The sequence below is a fragment of the Giraffa tippelskirchi genome, chromosome 1 (assembly GCF_054371585.1).
Source record: "Giraffa tippelskirchi isolate mGirTip1 chromosome 1, T2T-mGirTip1v1.2.pri, whole genome shotgun sequence".
NCBI lineage: Eukaryota > Metazoa > Chordata > Mammalia > Artiodactyla > Giraffidae > Giraffa > Giraffa tippelskirchi.
In genome coordinates, this window is record NC_137275.1 from 111,757,435 (window position 1) to 111,773,931 (window position 16,497).

A 16,497-nucleotide genomic window follows, 5' to 3' on the forward strand; every position below is an offset into this window, starting at 1 on the left:
ACACACCTCACCAGAGACCACACAGGGCTCCCCTCACGTCACCCTGACCTGTGGGCTGGGCCTGAGGTGGGGAGAGTTTTGTCTCAGGTTTGAATTTGGCATATGTACCCTGCGCCTGTTTCCTGAGTGACCACTGAACTGCAAGAGCTGAAAGCAAGTATAAAGCAGTTTCACTTAGCCCAGGGACCTGGTGTCCTTGTATCTCGAAGATCAGTCGGGGAAGCAGGAGATTGTCTGTGTACAAGTGAGCGTTAAAAGTTGTCATCCGGCCTCGTGCCAGCACTTCACTCTGCCGCTCCTCCCGAGGTGCTTTTCGCTTTCAGACGGAAGAGGAGCCCTCCGCAGTCCACGCGATGTCTGTGACTATTGACTCTAAAGCACTGTGTGTGTCTTTTTCAGAATTCTTTCCAACGGAGAGTTGAAAACGCGATAAAGGAATTAGAAGAAATGCAAAACTACCAGGTACTTAAATCTCTAAATCCTTCAGAAATGTGTTAAGAGCTGAATTGAGCTGGGTTCATTGTTACAGTTACTACAGATGCTTAGTGGAAGTCGAGTTACCTTTTCCTCCTGGCCAGTCTACTGCTGTAACACGTATAGCATTTCTGGTTTTGAACATTGAATGTGTTTGCATTATAGGTGGATTTAGAGTGTGTGGCCGTTGTGTGTGGTTCAGAATTCTGAGTAGTCCTTTCTGGGTTCACCCGAAAGCTGAGACAAAGCGTGAGCCTTTCCCGTGGACAGTGCTGTCCGTCAGAAAGATAATACGAGCCACACACACAGTCTAAACTTTCCTAAAAACGAACGAGCTACTTCCATACTTTTTTCACCGCGAGTCTTGAAATCTGTGTGATTTCCACATCGAGCTTTGCACCGGCCTGTGTCTCGTCCTCAGTGGCTGCACGAGGTGATTGACTGCCGTGGCCGACAGCACAGAGCTGCCAGGTTGAGTCGAGTGACTCGGAAACTTGGCCCGTTTGACTTGTTTTACCCCGTGAGGAAGTGAAGTGGGGTGTAGAGGAATGAATGTGAGCTCCATGGAAACACTTTAAAGCAGTGAGAGGAGCGAGGGCAATAGAGTGAGTCCTGTCCCCCCGACCCGAGCCCCCGCCCCAAGTCCAGCTTCTCTCTACAGCCTTCATTGTTGTTCATGGCTTGCCATGATACCTCCAGAAGCTTTTCTACACCTGAGATGTAACTTCTAATTCATTATGGTTTATAAGGGTTACTATTGTTCTGAGTGTTTACATTTGCTCTGGGACGCTTAGAGTACATTTCCTCAGAATTAAAATGTTCGGAGTTGATAACGACTAACGTAACCTGTTACGCACATTTTGGTGCAAGTCATTTTACATCCGGAAAGCAAGCGGTGCAGGCTGTGTCATTTGCTCTCTCGTAGGACCAGCTGATTAAAAACCTGGAAACCCTGAGAGCCGAAGTGGACCAGATGATCCTGGGAGGGGCTCCCCTCCACCACGGGTAGGGCCCTCCCCTGGGCAGCTCCCCTCAGCACTGTCGAATGTGACACGGGCCTGTCTGGTGTGTGGACAGTATGACTGGGTGTCGCTCATGGTCGCACCTCAAGGAGCCTGTAGCTTCGTGGCCAGCGAGAGGGAAGAGACAAGCATCGTTCCTCAGGGTCGAACTTGGTACCGGGGAGAGTGGTGGTCACAGTATTGACAAAACTCAAAACCACAGGCGGAGGTTTGGAAGTAGGGGGCGGCCCAGTTGATATATGGGTGTATTCATTTGAGGGACCTGACAGACTGTGACACTGATGTTTCTTTAAAGTCGCAGAAGGTTAATGACCTGTAGTCTTTTCTACGTGAATGGAGACTGAGACGTGACTTGGCCATTGGCTGCGGTGGGAGGAATCACCTGGCTTGTGAATGAGGCGACCAGATTACTGAGCATCCTGATTTTTTCTTCCTCGTTGTTGTAGCGGCAGTAATTCTTATTAAGTATTTAAATGTTTCTTTGGCTTCTGCATGGAAAATGGTCACAAGTAAGAGAGAAACTTTAGCAAAGGTTATTGAAGTGCTTAACTGGTGACATTCATTCATATGTAGGAAATCGACTGCTGCTTGAATCCCGATTTAGGAGACAGTTTGGAGCCCACACGCATATTTCTGTGTTTGTGTGCTTAGGGGATGCTCGCGGTCCAGGGCCCCTGCCCAGCCTTCTTCTAGAGTAAGGGGATATCATTTGAGACAAAGACAGAGCCAGAAAGGCTGGTGCAAGGGAGGGGTGTGTCCAGGAGGCAGCTCTCAAGGGCTCATGCAGGGACTTGGCAGCACAGGGGGGCCTTGGAACAGGGCTTGCGGGCAGTGTGGACTGGGTAGGGGGCACTATGCTGGCTCAGGAGGGAGGGAGTGGGGACAGAAAAGCTGGCTCACAGTCAGGGCAGGCTCGGCGTATTTGGCAGGACCTCCCAGTGGAAATGGTCACCTTGTCTCTGAGACCTTCTCCCAGAGGAAAGAGCCTCGGGTGAAGAGGGAGAGAGAGATGGAGGCTGCACTCCACGAGGGGACTGGGAGGTGATGGTTGGGGGGCGACACACCCAGAGACCTTTGTGGCCTTCAGAGGACCCTCGAGTGTCCGCAGTCCACAGCGGGACTGTGTCGTACCTCCCACCCAGTTCCCAAGTGTGGTCTGGCCCCGGGCCCTTGGGTAGAAGTCGAGGAGAGAAAGGAGTGGTTCCCTCAGGAGGTGGGGGAGCCGGGAGGGAAGACAGGTGTGGCTCGGGGAGAGTCCAGATTTCCATCTCAGCGCAGCACAGTTTTCCTCGCAAAACTGTTGAGCAGAGCAGCGTGTGAACCCGAGCAGGCTGACCGGTGGTTGGCCTGGCCGCTCTGCAGACGTATGGGGTGTCCTGTCCTCGGAGGAGGGCTCTGTCTCCCGGGTTTAGGGACTCCTGCAGGTGAAGGCGCCACCCTCTTCCCAGAGACAAGACTGAGCAGACCCCCGGCGGTCCTGCAGTGTAGGCGGCTCACAGTCAAAGCGGGGCCGCACCGCCTCTCAGCAGGCCCCTCCTGAGTGAGCTCCTGGCACCAGCAGGCCCAAGTCTTAGTGCTCAGGGCCTGAGCATCTGTGCTGGGCCTTGTTCCGCCCAGAGTCTGGTGACATGCTCATCTCTGCTTTTGATGGGAGACACCAGTGCGGCTCAGCTCGGAGCTGTGGGTCTCAGGGCTTTCTGCTGCTGGTTGTCTGAGGCACCTTTAGAAGCGCTGAGAGCGGTGCAGAAAATGTTCCAGGTAGACGGGTGATTGTGATCCACGGACATGACGCGGGAGAGGGAGGTCAGAGCAGGCGCGGGCCGGAGGGGAGGTGCGGGTGCCAAGGAGAAAGCAGAGAAGGTGCAGGCCCCGCCCTAGGACCTGAGGGTGGGCTCCGAGGGGACCACGGACGCCCCAGCCCCAGACAGCTGATCCCGTCCTAGTCAGCTCCACACCCTCGCGTCAGCACTGCCTTCCCCCCATATGGGAGTTTTGCAGATGGTGGGCTGAGCCCTGAGTGGTTGCGGGGCAGCAGGCGGCCTGTTCCTGTTGGAGCCAGGAGGGCAGTGCCCTCCCGGGGGCCCTTTTCTCTGAAATTGCCGATTTTCCAAATCGACAGGCTCTGGCTTGACTGACAGAGTGAACTCTCGTTCCTTCTAACAGCGCTCTTGTCTCCCGTGTGTTTCAGCCAACCCCACTTGGACAGCGCCCTGGACTTCAGGTTCCCTGTGGCGGATGGGCCGGCAGACTCCTCCAGCAGCGGGGCGGTGCTGCGGTGCCCCCAGAAAGGCCGGCTGGCCGCGCTGCGTGACGAGCCGTCCAAGGCAAGGACCCCCCCGCCCCCTGCCCGTCCCTGGTGGGCACCTTGTGAGGCACCTGCACCCTCACACTGCGGTCCTGAGATGGGTTTGGAACAAAGCGTTGATAGATCGCTTTATGTCTTCCCATTTTCCTTTTTCTGGCTAAGAGTTTACTTTGAAGACATGCTTTTTTTGTCTTAAAAGAACCAATTCTGATAACTTGTGGCCTACTGCGAGGCCCAGCATGGTACTAATTAGCACAGTTTTGAAATCGTCCTACGAGTAACTGGATACACATATCCATCATCTTATAGTGAGAAGAATTCTCATTGGAAGTTTAAGTGCCTTTATCTTTTTGCCTCATTCATGGCATGAATTTTTTCATACATGTCTGTGTTTGAGCTTCCATATTCAGTGAGCAGCTAGTTGGGGCCAGACATCGTCAGAAGAAGGACTCCAGCAGTGAATTAAAACCCGTGTGCATTCTTGATCCACTGCGACGTAAGGAATCACTGCAAAGCTTAGTGACGTCCCAGTGAGCAGGTCACAGAGCACCGTTTCTGTGCATTGTTGCAGGTGGGCCTGGTTCAGGGCCTCCTGAGGGCACAGACATGGGAAGGCCCCCCAGGGCTGGATGGCAGGCTTTCAGACTCACCTGGCTGGTAGGGAGAGGCCCAGGTCCCTGCTGTGTGGACCTCTTCATGGCCTGGCTTTCCTCAGAACACCCTCTGAGAGCGAGAGCGCGGGATGTAGCCCGGGGCCTTTTGCGCCCCGGTCTCGGAAGCCGCACACCTTCAGTTCTGTTTGCGAGAATGAGCTGCGAAGTTCTGCCTCGCTCAGGGGCTGAGCAGGAGTTGCCCCCCTCTGCCTCTTGAAGGGAAGAGGATGGAAGAATTTGTGGACCCATTTTTAAACCCACGCAGCCTGTCGGACAGTAATGAGCAGGGAAAGGAGACCAGAGTGCCTGAGTTGTCTGAGGAGGGGGGACGATCGTGTGTGAACAGGGTGGCCAGCGAGGTGACACCAGGAGGGTGACCTTGAACAGAGACCCGGAGGATGGAAGAGAAGTAGCCACTCGGAGATAGATAAAAGGGTCTTGTCAAGAAGCTAGGATAACGGAGAGAGAGGGCCGCATCAGGGAGGACCCCGGACTCAGGCCTGAGCAGCTCGAGGCCGGAGCCTGTTTCCTGAGGTGAGGAGGGCACTGGGGTGGGGAGCTAAGAGCCGACCTCAGCCCTGTTCAAGTGGACGAGCCCGTCAGATGTCCAGGGGACGTGTCAGGTCAGCAGCTGAGTGTTCCGGCCTGGATCCGGGAGAGGACTCAGGGTCGTGGGCATACAGATGGCATTTAAAGGCACGAGCACGGTAAAGTCACCAGGCATATGCTGGTGGAGAGAGATGGGGTACAAGAGTAGAGCCGTGGGGTGCCCCACATTCCAAGGTTGAGAAGGGGCAGGAGGGACTGAGGAATAACCCCAGAGAGGGAGGGGCCAGGAGCCCAGGGAGAGACATGCTGCGGGGGCAAGGAGGGGAGGGGGCAAGGAGGGGAGGGGGCTTGATAACATGGGTTCCTTGACGCCCCCGGGGAACTGCCCTGCGGGGTGGGGCACACCACCTGCTTGCAGAGAGCTGGAGACTGGGTGGGGCAGGGGACAGTAGAGGCCGCTCCCAGGGAGCTTTCAGAGAGCTGCAGTGGGTGCTGCAGGGAGCCCTGGAGGAGGAATCTGCTGGTTCCCATTGTGTGATTTTAAGGTGAGAAAAGGGAGAGGACGTGCTGACCGGGCTGATGGGGGTGAACCCATAGGCAGCTGGTTCACTGGAGCGGAGCAGGAATGATGGCAGGAGGTGCTGGAGCCAGCGAAGGGGGTGGCCCAGCCCTGGGGAGGGATTGTGACGAAGAGAGAGGGCGAGGGCACAGACAACGGGGGATAGGGAGCCGTCGAACCAGCCCCTGAAGGCTGCCCCTCGGTTGCTTTGAGGTCATGTCTGGGAAAAGAAGGCAGGACCTGGGTTGAGAGTGGGGCAGGGGGGAGATTTGCAGAGAGAAGGGTGTGAGGTGTGAGAGTGGAAGAGCGGCATGGGGCCCAGCAGGCACTCTCCCGGGCACCTGTGATGACAGCCGCCCCTGCGGTGTGAGGGGCCGTCCCCCAGAACAGCCCAAGTGCCTGTGTCCCGAGAGGAGAGCCGCGGGTGGCTGGCCCTCCCGTCCCCTGGCTGCCCCTGCTCACTCCTGTCTGAGGTGTTCAGACCAGCCTGGAAAACGGAGGGCTGGGAACCTGCGAGGACTGCACTCCTCGGTGAACTAGTACAAGTGATGATGGCTGAGGTGGACCCAGCGGCTGCGGAGCTGAAGGATTTTTTTTTTCTTTTCCTTCAGCCTGGCTGAAGAAAGCATGGATGTATTTTTTTTTAATTTTTGGTTTTTGTCTCTGACTCCATCAGCCCACCCTTACGAAAAACCTCACAGGATTGCCTTCCGTCCATGCTAAGACCTGAATGTCACCAGGCCATCTAGGAATTGGATTCTCCTCCTGCCCGTTTCTTCAGTGCTGCTCGCTGAATAGATGGCAGTGTCTCATAAGCATGGCCCGTTTATCCAAAGTCAGGGCTTCCATGTAAAATCGTGGTCACTGATGAGACGTGGTCCTCTCGTGCCCAGGTGCAGACCCCGAAGAAACAGGACTGCGAGCGCGCCAAGGAAGCCAGCGTGCCGGCCAGCGTGGCCCAGGCGTTCGAGAGTGACGTGGACGTGTCTGACGGCGAGGGCGACAGGGCCACCCTCTTCAGCTCGGCTGCTCTGCTGTCGCCCAGCGGGCAGGGCGATGCCGAGACTCTGACTGCGATGCTTCAGGAGCAGCTGGACGGCATCAGCGAAGAGATCCGGTGGGTGCGCCCGAGCCCAGCTTCCTGGAAACTTGGTTTCTCTGAGGAGCTGTTCTCCTTAGACAAGTCTGAGTGTTCCCTAGTAAGAAAACTGACTTCAGGTCTGCTTCAAGAATTTTCAGTTCCGAGATCACCCTTGATTATAGAGCTCAGTCAGCCAGGGCGTTCGGTCCACAGTGTGGTGTCAGCACTCTGTGGGGAGGCGCCGTGGGCTGTTCCCCTCTCAGCTCTGAGCCCCAAGGTGGGTGAGGTGCCAAGGCGGTGTCCCCCTGTGGCCCGTGCACCCTCCGGCACCGAGGGTTCGCCCTCCTGTGTCCTTCGGAGCCGCCCACATTCTGGTGAAAAGCCACCTAGAACAGAAAAGCTGGGGTTTGGGGGTTGGCAAATTCCCACTCAGATCTGCATTTTCCTTTTAAAGTTAATACAGTGTGAAGATCGGCTTGTTGTAAGTAAGACAGTGGTCCAAGGACATGTGTTTGAGTTTTTCTCATCTCATCAGTATATTGAAGATGTTTTCCTTAGACACCGTCTTGGCAGTTATAACAATTTACAAAACGGGCTAGAATCCAAAGGCCGGCCTCGTGGTGAACAGGGGGCCTTGGGTCTGGGTGCAGCCGGGTGGCTGGGGGCCCCGAGATCTGCCTGGTACCACACCCGCACAGCCGTGCCTCCTGTCCCGAGTCCACGTTCAGAGTTGGTCGCAGGCCGGTGACTCTGCACAGGACCTGGCAGAGCCGCTGCTCAGATTGTTCTTGTCACGTCAGCCCAGGCCGAGGTGCCTGTTCCTGTCGGCCGAGCACGGGGCACCCGGGGGAAAGGCGGGGGTGACGGCCAACCAGCAAACGCAGGTGGTGCCGCCTGCACTTCTGACGCCGTAGACAGACTGCTCTGTGGGCCGGCTTTGAGCACAGACAGCTCAGAAAGATTGTCTTTCCCCGTCCCCGCAGGTAATCTGGAACGGTTATATATTAATATTTTTATTTTTACAGCACGTTGTCAGGTAAAGGTGATTTTTCCTTATGCCACAAGTTAACTTGATGTAAATGGCAAATGCTGTCCATCAACTTGTTATCAATGGTGAAAAACTTCCAGTATGTATAAGCAGAAGTGAAACTGGAGAGGTTACGACCTGTAAGAATCTTGTAGTTAAATTTGAAAATCATTTTATTTGCATAATCGAGTATTTAAACTGCTATATAAAATCATCCACGACACATTAGGGGAGAAAAGCAGTAACCATGAATTACAGGTTAATGCAGCACATTGACATGAATCCAGAAACTCACACAAAGCTGGTGGAGAACTGCATCAAGTGATGCGTTTGTATGTATAGAACCTTAAAAAAAAAAAAATCAACTCAGCACTTCATCTGGTCTGGAGACTTGTGTTTAGAAACTCCAGCTTGTTCGTGAATTGCTGTTTGATTATACAGAGTTCCTGATTCCCAGTGGAAAAGACTTCAGGCACTGCCGTGCATCTCTGCCCTGAGAGCAGGGAAGGTGAAGGTTGTCAACTTCAGGTATCTCCTCACAGGGAGAGAGGCGCCACCCAGGCCCCGTCAGAATGTTAGAGTAAATAAGTCAAATCAAACGTGAATGATCAGGGGCCACTTTGTAAGACTCAATGATAATTATTCTAAGTTTGAGACTATTGAAAAGAGGGAAAGTCCTACCTTTTTGCTGAGATGTTAGTTGAGCAACTGTTCCTGGAATTTGCTAATCGTGACACAATGCAAGCCCAAATTTGTTGTCCAGACACGTTCCTCTGCTGACAAAGGCAGGTGAAGAGTTTTATTCTATTTTAGGTTGATCCAAGAAGAGAAGGAGAACACGGAGGAGCGGGTCGAGGAGATTGAGAGCAGAGTGTGCAGGGGGAGCTTAGGCAACCTTCGTCGTCGTAAATCTGTGAGCTCCCTCAACCTGTGTCCCACCTCCTCGCTTGCCGACTCCTGCCCGCCCAGCAGTGGGCGCTCCAAGCCCCAAAGAAGGCTGCACAGCCCGGAGCAAGAGGTGGACAAGCTGGACATCAAGACTCTGGCCTCCCTGCTGCGTCCCTCCCCAAGCACACTGGTTTTGTTTTGTTTTTGTTTGTTTTTTGTTTTTTTCTCTTTTTACCCAGAATAAAATCAGATACATTTGCTACACTCAGAGGTCTAAGATTTTTAAAACCGGCTAGTCTTTAATCATTCTATAATCACACAGCGACAAATGAGTCTTGATATTTGGACCACCGGCTTAGCCACATCATCATGAACTCAGCCAGAGCCTGCCTCTGTAACGTTGGGCCTGGCCTGTGCTGGGTACAGCAGCTCCAGGGAAGTTTCTGTTCTCAGGGAGCAGACAGCTTCGTGAAAGTAACCATAGGCAGGTCTCATGGTGTGTGAAAACCGTGCAGCACATTTTCCATTGGGGATGCCTGGCTGCAGGGTGCAGGGCATGCGGTGGGAACAAAACCAAGAAGCTAAACTGGTCTGCTTGCTGCTGGACCTGGCCGCACGCTCAGGCCAGCTCTGCGTGTGAAACCAGGTTAAAAGCCCAGGGCCCCAGGGAAGAAGTTGGGCTTCCTCACTCTTCCGAGTCTAAAAATGGGATGACGACCTAGGGCTTTTGGTGACAGAGTGTGCGGCTCTAAAGCACATGTTCCAGCTTTCTTGCGTGTTTAGCTTAGGTTTTGTGAGTGCATTGCTGTTTACCCCATGAAATCATGTCTGCAACACTCTGCTTTGTAACTGCACTTGTACTATCACTTTTTTTTGTTACCACCCGTTTCATTGTAGCTGCATTGTTAGTTAGCATATAATTAAATTAACGGTGAATCATTTTAGCTGCAGATGAAGTGGTAACTCGTCCATTTTGTGGTCTCTTGACACACTGTTTTTATAATTTGCATCACTGGCTAATTAGTTGGTATTTAAAATTCTTTGAAATTTCTCTGTGGTTTCATGTTTGATTTCTTTCCGAGTATTTGTAAAAGAACAGTTCTGTATATTTTTTCCTTGTTGTTGGAGCTCTCTGACGGTGTGTCTGCTTTCATCATTGGTTTTGATTTCCTGTCTCATACTGTTGTCTGCTTAGTCGTCGTCAGTCCAGACCCCAGCCTCCCATCCCCCCACCCGGAGGCTGTAGTTTACCCATCCGTCTCCCCTCCCTCGCCCTCCCACTTGCTCTGGTCATAGCAGTGCTGTGGTCCACAGCGTGTGTCCCTTTTCGTCGGGTTTGTGCTTTGTCGTCATGTCTCATTAAATGATGTTCTTCCCCCACAGCAGGAAGTTTGAATTATTGTATCACTCTGCAGTTACAAGCAGAATGTAGATGGATAGTACACTACGTAACGTGTGATTCATAAATGAGATTATGCTTACCTAAAGAAATGATCCTCTAAGTGTAGAATTAATGGACTTTTGACACAATATCCTTTCTGTGTTGGTGCTTGTACTTAAGACTGTAAATCTCATCAGCTTTTGCACGGTTAATGTCTCTACTAGACTCTTTTAAAATGTATCTTCTATGGTTCATAAAATGTAAAGACTCCACCTGCTATTATTCTAGCTTTCATTCTTATATATTTTCACAGGGTACCTGCTTTAATGAACTTATTTTGAGAAGTTTGAAATCAGATGCTACGTAAAGATATTACATTAACGTCCAATAGGTGGTTAGATTTGTTCAGTGTTAAAAAAGGTATTATGGTAACTTCCTCATCTGTTAAATTACTATTTTGAAGTATAACATGTTATTTATTAAGAGAAACTAAGTTATAGAGAAGTTTGGCTGAGAATAGAAAACTCAGGCCCTCTGTTAAGGCCCTTTGTTGTACAGAATGCTGTGCTTTAACAAATCATGATGTTGGAATAGAATTGTATCTTCCTGAGGAATAATGTATAGTGTTTCTCTAGTAAATCCTGAATAGCTTATTTAACTTCTGTGGTCAAAGAAAATGTTCTGTTTCCAGTTACATGTTCTCTAAATCTTCATCTCACTTATATGTTTGCTGTCATTTTTGCTTTACTGTCTTTGCCTATACGGATTCTTGGATTTTTAGCTTCAAAGTCGCAATAAATCTGGTTTCTCTTCATTTCTTTGCATGCATCTATCAGCCTAGTGATTTAAGGAAGCATCGTCGAAAGGTAAACTATTTAGTAATTTAGCATGCCTTTGTTTCTCGATGAAGTATTAAAGAGTCTTTATCGTTTTACATGAATGAACGCTATGTGGTTATGTACTGGTGAATAATTGACATTTTAATGGAAGTGATGAAACTCACCCACCACTTAAAATATGCTGATGGTTTTGTTGCAAATGGGTCATTCCTTGGGAAAATTGTAACAGTTTGCCTTTCTCCCACTTGTTTGCCTTCTAATCATATCATGCTTATTTATAATGGACATAGTATTATTTATTATTTTTAAAATTTTATTTACTTATTTATTTTGGCCATGCTGCACAGCTTACGGGATCTTAGTTTCCCAACCAGGGATCAGATTTGTGTCCGGGCAGTGAAAGTGCCTCTGGACCTAACCTCTGGACCACCATGGAATTTCCACTTAGTGGTTTTTTAAAAGAAATGACTGAATCAGAACCATAGATGTTAGAATTGGGGGAAACCAATTTAATGACGGTGGGTAGCAGTGTGCAGGAGACTCTGTGCGCCAGGCACCCCGAAGAGTGCTTTCTGAGCCTGTCATCTAATCCCACAGACACCCAGGTGAGGTCCAGGCTGCTGTTATCCCCATTCAGCAGACATGGACACTGAGGCTTAGAGAGGCTGGGCACCATGCCCAGGCTTGCACACCCAGCAGTGCGGTGGGGACTGGTCTGATCAGAGCCTGGACACTTAGCTGTGGTGCCGTCCAGCCCGCTTTCCTCCAGAGGCTCTCGTGTCCATCATGGCATCCCTGATGGAGGGAGCATCAGGAGGGAGCTCGGTGCCTCTCCCCTCGGGTCACTTGGATGAGCCCCTGTTGTTGGAGTCCAGTGCCCCGAGGGCTGGCCTTCCTTGTCCCTCTCTCGCTTCCAGCCTGCTAATCGAGCACTCCTGGGGCCTTCCCGCAGGACTCGGGCAGCCGCTCTCCAGTTCAGGCAGCGCAGTGCCCAGGAACCCTTCTGCCGGGCACAGCAGAGCAGCACCGTCACCCTGGGGTTTGTGACCTGGGTGTACGGCTCGCCCGCTTTGTGGCCTGCTTTGCCCTCTTGTTAAGTGAGGACACGGTACTGCCCGTCCTAGTCACGTGGGCACCCGTGGGGCGGGCTCCCATCCTGGGGGAGGGCAGCCAGGCTGGGGACCCAGAGGCCTGCCTTAGGAGGAGGCCTGGGGGAAGGGCCTGGCCGTGGTCCCTGACTTTGAGGCAGGTGTTTTTCTCCATGGAGTCTATAGTCAACCCAGGTGTGTCACTTCCTTGGTCTGTTCTTTGTTGTTTTCTGATTTTTATGAATGCTTCTTTTAACTTGAATTTGAGATTGATCCCTGTTCAGTTCCATGTGGATAATTTCTAGCCTTTTAGCCTTCTGTTGTCTGAGGGTGGTTGTTACAGATCAGGGGAGGGTGCACAGTTTATTCAACTGCTGTTAAATGAGTTCAGCTGTATTTTGCACTCAGTCACTTTGTTGTCACCAAGCTCCTGTGGGGCTGCAGTGGATCAGTATTCTTTACAGAATCTCATTAAAAAGGCACAGGTTAGTTGGTTAAAACAGCGCACTCATTGTTTATAAAAATACTTGGCCGTGCATATTTCCTAAAACCTCTCCTGGCTGAACCACACGCGCAAAGGTATAAGTGAGACCCGTCTGGACCCTGAAGGGGTTAGCTGTTCCCCACACTGTTGCCACCACTATTTCCTGTCCTCAGACCCAGGACCAGTGGAAAAGCTGGGAGTCCAGGAGAGATCATCTATTTTTTTTTAATTAGTTTATTTTTTAATTGAAGGATAATTGCTTTACAGAATTTTGTTCTTTTCTGTCAAACTGCAACATGAATCAGCCACAGGTACACATATAGACCCTCCCTTTTGAACCTCCCTCCCATCTCACTTCCCATCCCACCCCTCTAGGTTGATACAAGATTATCTCTTAGTGAAGACTTCTTTTCAGTTCAGTCGCTCAGTCGTGTCCGAATCTTTGCAACCCCATGAATTGCAGCACGCCAGGCCTCCCTGTCCATCACCAACTCCCGGAGTCCACCCAAACCCATGTCCATCGAGTCGATGATGCCATCCAGCCATCTCATCCTCTGTCGTCCCCTTCTCCTCTTGCCCCCAATTCTTCCCAACATCAGGGGCTTTTCCAATGAGTCAACTCTTCGCATGAGGTAGCCAAAGTATTGGGAGTTTGAGCTTCAACATCAGTCCTTCCAATGAACACGCAGGACTGTTCTCCTTTGGGATAGACTGGATGGATCTTCTTGCAGTCCAAGGGACTCTCAAGAGTCTTCTCCAACACCACAGTTCAAAAGCATCAATTCTTTGGCACTCAGCTTTCTTCACTGTCCAACTCGCACATCCATACATGACTACTCGAAAAACCATAGCCTGGACTAGACGGATCTTGGTTAGCACAGTAATGTCTCTGCTTTTAAATATGCCATCTAAGTTGGTCATAACTTTCCTTCCAAGGAATAGGTGTCTTTTCATTTCATGGCTGCAATCACCATCTGCAGTGATTTTGGAGCCCCCCAAAATAAAGTCTGACACTGTTTCCACTCTTTCCTTACCTATTTGCCATGAAGTGATGGGACCAGATGCCATGATCTCAGTTTTCTGACTGATGAGCTTTAAGTCAACTTTTTTTTTTTTTGTCCTTTTTTTTTTTTTTCCCATAATAGTGAAAATAACTCATTTCTTTTATTTTTTATTTATTTATTTATTTTTTAGTTGGGGGCTAATTACTTTACAATATTGTAATAGTTTTTGCCATACATTACATGAATCAGCCATGGGTTTACATGAGTTCCCCTTCCTGGACCCCCCACCGACCTCCCTCCCCATCCCATCCCTCTGGGTCATCCCATTGCCCTGGCCCTGAGCCCTTGTCTCATGCATCGAACATGGAATGGTGTTCTGTTTCACATATGATAATAGACATGTTTCAATGCTATTCTCCCAGAACGTCCCACCCTCACCTTCTCCCTCAGAGTCCATAAAATTGTTCTATGCATCTGTGTCTCTTATTCTGTCTCACATAAAGGGTTATCGTTACCATCTTTCAAATTCCATATATATGCATTAGTATACTGTATTGTTGTTTTTCTTTCTGGCTTACTTCACTCTGTATAATGGGCTCCAGTTTCATCCATCTCAGTAGAACCGATTCAAATGTATTTTTTTTAATGGCTGAGTAATATTCCATTGTGTATATGTACCACAGCTTCCTTATCCATTCGTCTGCTGATGGACATCTAGGTTGCTTCCATGTCCTGGCTATTGTAAACAGTGCTGCGATGAACATTGGGGTACACGCGTCTCTTTCAATTCTGGTTTCCTCGGTGTATATGCCCAGCAGTGGGATTGCTGGGTCATATGGCAGTTCTATTCCCAGTTTTTTAAACTAGTACAGCCACTATGGAGAACAGTGTGGAGATTCCTTAAGTCAACTTTTTCACTCTCCTCTTTCACTTTCATCAAGAGACTTTTTAGATCCTCTTCACTTTCTGCCATAAGGGTGGTGTCATCTGCATATCTGAGGTTATTGATATTTCTCCCGGAAATCTTAATTCCAGCTTGTGCTTCCTCCAGCCCAGCATTTCTCATGATGTACTCCGCATAGAAGTTAAATAAGCAGGGTGACAATATACAGCCTTGACGTACTCCTTTTCCTATTTGGAACCAGTCTGTTGTTCCATGTCCAGTTCTAACTGTTCCTTCTTGACCTGCATACAGGTTTCTCAAGAGTCAGGTCAGGTGGTCTGGTATTCCCATCTCTTGGTGAATTTTCCACAGTTTATTGTGATCCACACAGTCAAAGGTTTTGGCATAATCAATAAAGCAGAAATAGATGTTTTTTGGAACTCTCTTGCTTTTTCAGTGGTCCAGCAGATGTTGGCAATTTGATCTCTGGTTCCTCTGCCTTTTCTAAAACCAGCTTGAACATCTGGAAGTTCACGGTTCACGTATCACTGGAGCCTGGCTTGGAGAATTTTGAGCATTTACTAGCGTGTGAGATGAGTGCAGTTGTGCAGTAGTTTGAGCATTCTTTGGCATTGCCTTTCTTTGGGATTGGAATGAAAACTGACCTTTTCCAGTCCTGTGGCCACTGCTGAGTTTTCCAAATTTGCTGGCATATTGAGTGCAGCACTTTCACAGCATCGCGGGGGTTGGGGGCGGGGGCGTATTATGGGACCTCATCAGGAGGATGTTCAGGAGGCTGGTGTTCCCCCGGGTCCTCCATTTCCCTGTGGACTCTTGAAAGGATGTCACTGAGTGGTCCCTTTCCTGTGACACTATCAGAGGGTGCCACGTGGCATGGATGGTAGACGGTCATTGACCATCTAGAGGAGGGGTCCTCAGTCTCCAGGCTGTGGTTCAGTACCTCCTGTCATCATCAGTAGTGGGGTTAGATTAAAAATAAAGTGCACAGTAAATGGAAAGCTTGAATCATCCTGAAAACACCCCTCATTCCCGGCTGGGGGAAGAATTGTCTTCCACAAAATTGGTCTCTGATGCCAGAAAGGTTGGGAACCACTGATCAAGATGACCAGCCTGTGTTCCATCTAGAAAACAGTGCTCTGCTGACACGCTGATGGCATTACACTAACTGAAGAGGTCAAAGAAAAGCCCGCTGTGGGCAGAGGTAAGCACTGTTCCTTCCTTTCACCGTCAGAGGAAATTGCCAACAGCAGAAGTGGCTTTTGCCCATTGTTGGGGATGAGCCAGTGGGCCTCTGATGCGGTCTGGAAAATGGGCCTGAGACACCTGAAGGGAAAAGAAGCCCAAAGTGGGGGCTGCATCATGAAACTCCTTACTGCATCGCGGGCGGGTGTCCCACTGCAGCAGTTTCAGACTAACCCCAGGCAACTCCCACAGCAACCAGGAACTGCTGGTGCAGGTGAGTCAGCCTGGCTTGGCGGCATAACCAGAGACAGATCTCGCCGGAAGCTTCTAGCAAAGTCTCCCAAAGCAACACACATCCACAGGTGATGGTCCCATCTGTGGGTGTCGCATCCTCCCATGTGGGGGGCCTCGATGGCAAGCCCATGGTTTGCCTGGACTCTCCTGCCTGCCGCTCCAGGTCCTTATCTTCACTAAAACCTCACACAAGGATGCTCCACAGAGCATCAACCATCTGAATCTCATTTTCCATATATTCAACCTCAACTATATTATGGAGAAATAATAAAGCCTACTTCATAGGCTTGTTTACAGGGACAAATTAAAACTATTTAAAGTGTTTAGAACAAAGCTGGCACATTTGGTGCTGAAAAATATTCACTTTTATCACTGAAACAAGGGCATCACTGCCATCATTAATAATCTCCCAAGGCAAACAACAATACATGCCTGGATATGTAAATTCCAGCTTGTCTATTTCTTAAATACTTCACAATCACACATCAAAATGAAATATTATTTTGCAAAAACTGTATTTGCTATTTCAATGGATAAGACTAGTGTGTGTGCTCAGTCGCTCAGTCGTGTCTGACTCTTTGCAACCCCATGGACTGTAGCCCACCAGGCTCCTTTGTCCATGGGATTTCCCAGGTAAGAATGCTGGAGTGGGTTGCCATTTCCTACACCAGGGGATCTTCCTGACCCAGGAATCCAATCAATGTCTCCTGCACTGCAGGTGGATTCTTTACTGCTTGAGCCACCAGGGAAGGATTTTTATATG

At 50.0% G+C, this 16,497-nt stretch overlaps 1 protein-coding gene across 9 annotated transcripts in view; it reads left to right on the forward strand.

The window, feature by feature from the left end:
• LOC145505898 (liprin-alpha-1-like) overlaps nt 1–8,822 on the forward strand; it is a 22,329-nt gene extending 13,507 nt beyond the window's left edge. For 5 of the 9 annotated variants that reach the window (XM_081489205.1, XM_081489214.1, XM_081489224.1 and 2 more), the window contains 5 exons: nt 400–462; nt 1,400–1,479; nt 3,685–3,820; nt 6,456–6,679; nt 8,484–8,822. In XM_081489205.1, coding sequence (XP_081345331.1) covers nt 400–462; nt 1,400–1,479; nt 3,685–3,820; nt 6,456–6,679; nt 8,484–8,802 — 822 coding nt within the window. In that variant the 3' untranslated portion in view covers nt 8,803–8,822. Of the gene's footprint in view, nt 1–399; nt 463–1,399; nt 1,480–3,684; nt 3,821–6,455; nt 8,026–8,483 lie in introns of those variants that run through there. The other 4 variants (XM_081489168.1, XM_081489184.1, XM_081489176.1 and 1 more) reach the window with 1 other exon arrangement.
• The last annotated feature ends 7,675 nt before the right edge of the window (nt 8,823–16,497 follow it).